Genomic DNA, 3,097 nt, shown 5'->3' with positions numbered 1-3,097 from the left:
GTCAGACATGACTAAGCGACTGAGCACACATATAGCTGATTCACTTTGTTGTAGAGCAGAAATGAACACAACATTGTAAAGCAAGTACACTCCAATTAGAAAACATTAAAAATTAAAAAATTTTAAAAAGCAATCAATCCATTAATATTTGTTGCTTGAATGTACCATAACCCTCCTCTTTGTTTCTCAGGAATGGGTTTGTACCTGTGGATTCAGATTCTTTGATTGTGGAACACCAAATCTTCATTTCATCCCCTTTTGCTTTCAACTTAAATGTCTCATTCTCTTTAGTGCATTCTTTGTCAATCACTTTGCTCTCGATATCTAAAAGGGAGAAAGGGAGAAGTGGCAGGAGTTCTCACAGAAAGTAGGATCTGAATTTGGTTTCTGGCCAAGAAAGGAATGCATCTTGTAAGCGAGGGAAAGAACAGAAAGAATGATGGGTCATGGGAAAGATCTTGAGGCCCTTGATTAATGGCAGGCAGATGGAGGCACCAAACAAATTCGAAACCCAGTTGGAACTCTAGGAGTAAGCGTTCACATCTCAGGAGATGCTTCAGGGAAAAATGAACTTGCAGTGAATAAGGATGGAAGATAACAGTCATGAGCCTCTGACTATGTCAAAGTTAGACTGGTTTTCCAAAACCAAAGGAAATCTGGAGGGTCTGGGGCAAGCCCAGCAGAGTGGAAAAGGGTTCATGTTCTGCAGTCACAAACTAGGAGTCCCAGCTCTACCACTCACCTGCTGTGTAAACTTGACCAGTGACTTAACCTCTCTGAGCCTCAGATTTCTTACCTGTAACATGGCAATAATTACAGGACTTTTAATGAAAACTAGATAGGGAATGGAACCAGAGGTGTCCTTTTAAAATATAAGCTAGATGAGATTGTGTTTATTCTCAAACTTTTCAATCCCACTCCCTCCCATTACCTCAAGCAAAATTGTGACTCCCTACTCTGTGTTCAGTCACCTCCAACTCTTTGCAACCCCAGACTGTGGCCCGCCAGGCTCCTCTGTCCATGGGATTTCCCAGGCAAGAGTACTGGAGTGGGTTGCCGTTTCCTCCTCCAGGGGTTCTTCCTGACCCAGGGATCAAACCCAGGTGCCCTGCATCTCCTGCATTGCAAGCGGATTCTTTACCACTAAGACATCAGGGAAGCCGGCGTTTGTCTACAAAATCTGCCTCTCTCTTCTGATCCCTTCTCCTCCAGATTTTACTGTGCTTCACTCCACTTTAGGGCTTCCCAGGCGGTTCAGTGGTAAAGAATCCACCTGACAATGCAGGAGACACAAGTTGGATGTGGTATATGAGAAAGCCATGGGGAATCACAATGTCAAAGTCACCCGCCTAAGTCAGCCCCCGGGGGCAACCTTGAAAGATATATCCTACCTAAGTGTTTCGTCTGAATAGTCTGACTGACATTCGCTGAGGGTTTCAGAAAAGCTGCCAACGTGGTGCTTTCCACGCTCTCCAGCAAGACTGTGGCCAGCGTCGAGGTCTCTTCTTTGGTGAAGTTGGACCACTTGGATGTTTTTTCAATCACAGAGTCAAGTCTCTTAGCCGTACTCTGCAAGGAAAGGTGTGTGTTTGCTCTTTCTCTCATCAGTGAAACAGCAGTTGTCCCCCGTCTCTCACCATGAGAATGGGTTGACAGTCTGGGATGATGAAGAATTTAAAAGGCCATTCACTAGGGACTTCCCTGGTGGTCCAGTGGTTAAGACTCGTCCATACAATGCAGGTGGCGTGGGTTCCATCCCTGGTTGGGGAGCTAAGATCCCACATGTCCCACATGCCACACATCCCTGGTTGAGGAGTTAAGATCCTACACATCATCCTACATTTTTTTTTTTTTTTTGCCCAAAAGACCCAAAACATAAAACAAGCAATATTGTAACAGATTCAATACAGACTTTAAAAAAAATCTTTAAAAAAAAGACATTTCCTCAGCCTCTTTTTCCTGATTCAAGAAGCCCTACTGGGGATGCAGCTTGGTGTGCAGTAAGTCAGCGCTTGTTGCCTCATAAATTACATGTACCCTTTTGACTCGGCAATTTCCCTTCCGGGAATTCCCTCCTTCAAGAAATACTTTAAAATTGTGCAAGGATCTTGTGTAATGATGTTCATCTCAGCATGGTTTTTGAGAGCAAAAATCTGGAAAGCCTGAATGTCCAAGCAATTGGTTAAATAAAACATGTGAAAATCAAATCATGGGATAGTGTGAAAGTGTTAATCACTCAGTCGTATCTGACTCTTTGTGACCCCATGGACTGTAGTCCGCCAGGCTTCTCTGTCCATGGGATTCTCCAGGCAAGACTACTGGAGTGGGTTGCCATGCCTTTCACCAGGGGATCTCCCATATACAGGGGAAGCCCCGTACGCAGTTGCTAATAAAAGAATGATATAGTATATCCATATACATTAACAAGCAGAAAGGTTCAAGAGCTATTTTTAAGTAAAGCAAAGTACAGAATCACATTTGTTGTTGTTTTTCACCTGGTTTTGACATTTTCTTCATTATATGAGATGTCACCACCAGGGAAATTTGCAAGTTTGCATAGGATTCTATGTCTATTTTTGCAATTTCCTGTGAGTCTACAATTATATGTCCTCTTAAAAAATTTTTATTTTATATTGAAGTATCATTGATGAATAATATTGTGTTAGTTTCAGGTGTACAGTAAAGTGATTCAGTGATACATGTACAAGTATCTATTCTTTTTCAAATTCTTTTCCCATTTAGGTTATTACAGAATATTGAGCAGAGTTTCCTGTGTTCTACAGGGGAAAGCCAGAAACTCTGGCTGTCTATTTTAAGCATAGCATTAGGTACATGTCAATTCCCTTAATCTATCTCTCTCCCCATCACCCCCATAACCATAAGTTAGTTCTTTAAGCCTATAAGTCTGTTACAGAACCATGTGTTATATTATTTCATTTTGCTTTTAAAACAGCAAGCATTTTAATTTAAACTTTCATATTTATTGTATTTATGTTTCTGGCACTAATTGAGATTTTAAAATAAATATAATTAGTACTTATTGTGAACCAAGTATTGATTATATATTATTTAATTTTATATATATTATATATTATTT

General features: G+C 40.7%; 1 protein-coding gene across 8 annotated transcripts in view; it reads right to left on the bottom strand.

Moving 5' to 3' along the window:
* Positions 1–3,097, bottom strand: part of EMR1 (egf-like module containing, mucin-like, hormone receptor-like 1) — a 71,174-nt gene that overhangs the window by 20,766 nt on the left and 47,311 nt on the right. For all 8 annotated transcript variants that reach the window (XM_010828252.1, XM_010828250.1, XM_010828251.1 and 5 more), the window contains 2 exons: positions 1,392–1,569; positions 205–324 (listed from right to left, as the gene is read on the bottom strand). In XM_010828252.1, the coding sequence (XP_010826554.1) occupies positions 205–324; positions 1,392–1,569 (298 nt within the window). The remainder of the gene's footprint in view (positions 1–204; positions 325–1,391; positions 1,570–3,097) is intronic.

This window comes from Bison bison, unplaced genomic scaffold, assembly GCF_000754665.1.
Source record: "Bison bison bison isolate TAMUID 2011002044 unplaced genomic scaffold, Bison_UMD1.0 scf7180017864492, whole genome shotgun sequence".
Taxonomy (NCBI): domain Eukaryota; kingdom Metazoa; phylum Chordata; class Mammalia; order Artiodactyla; family Bovidae; genus Bison; species Bison bison.
This window is presented reverse-complemented; position numbering and strand designations above follow the sequence as displayed.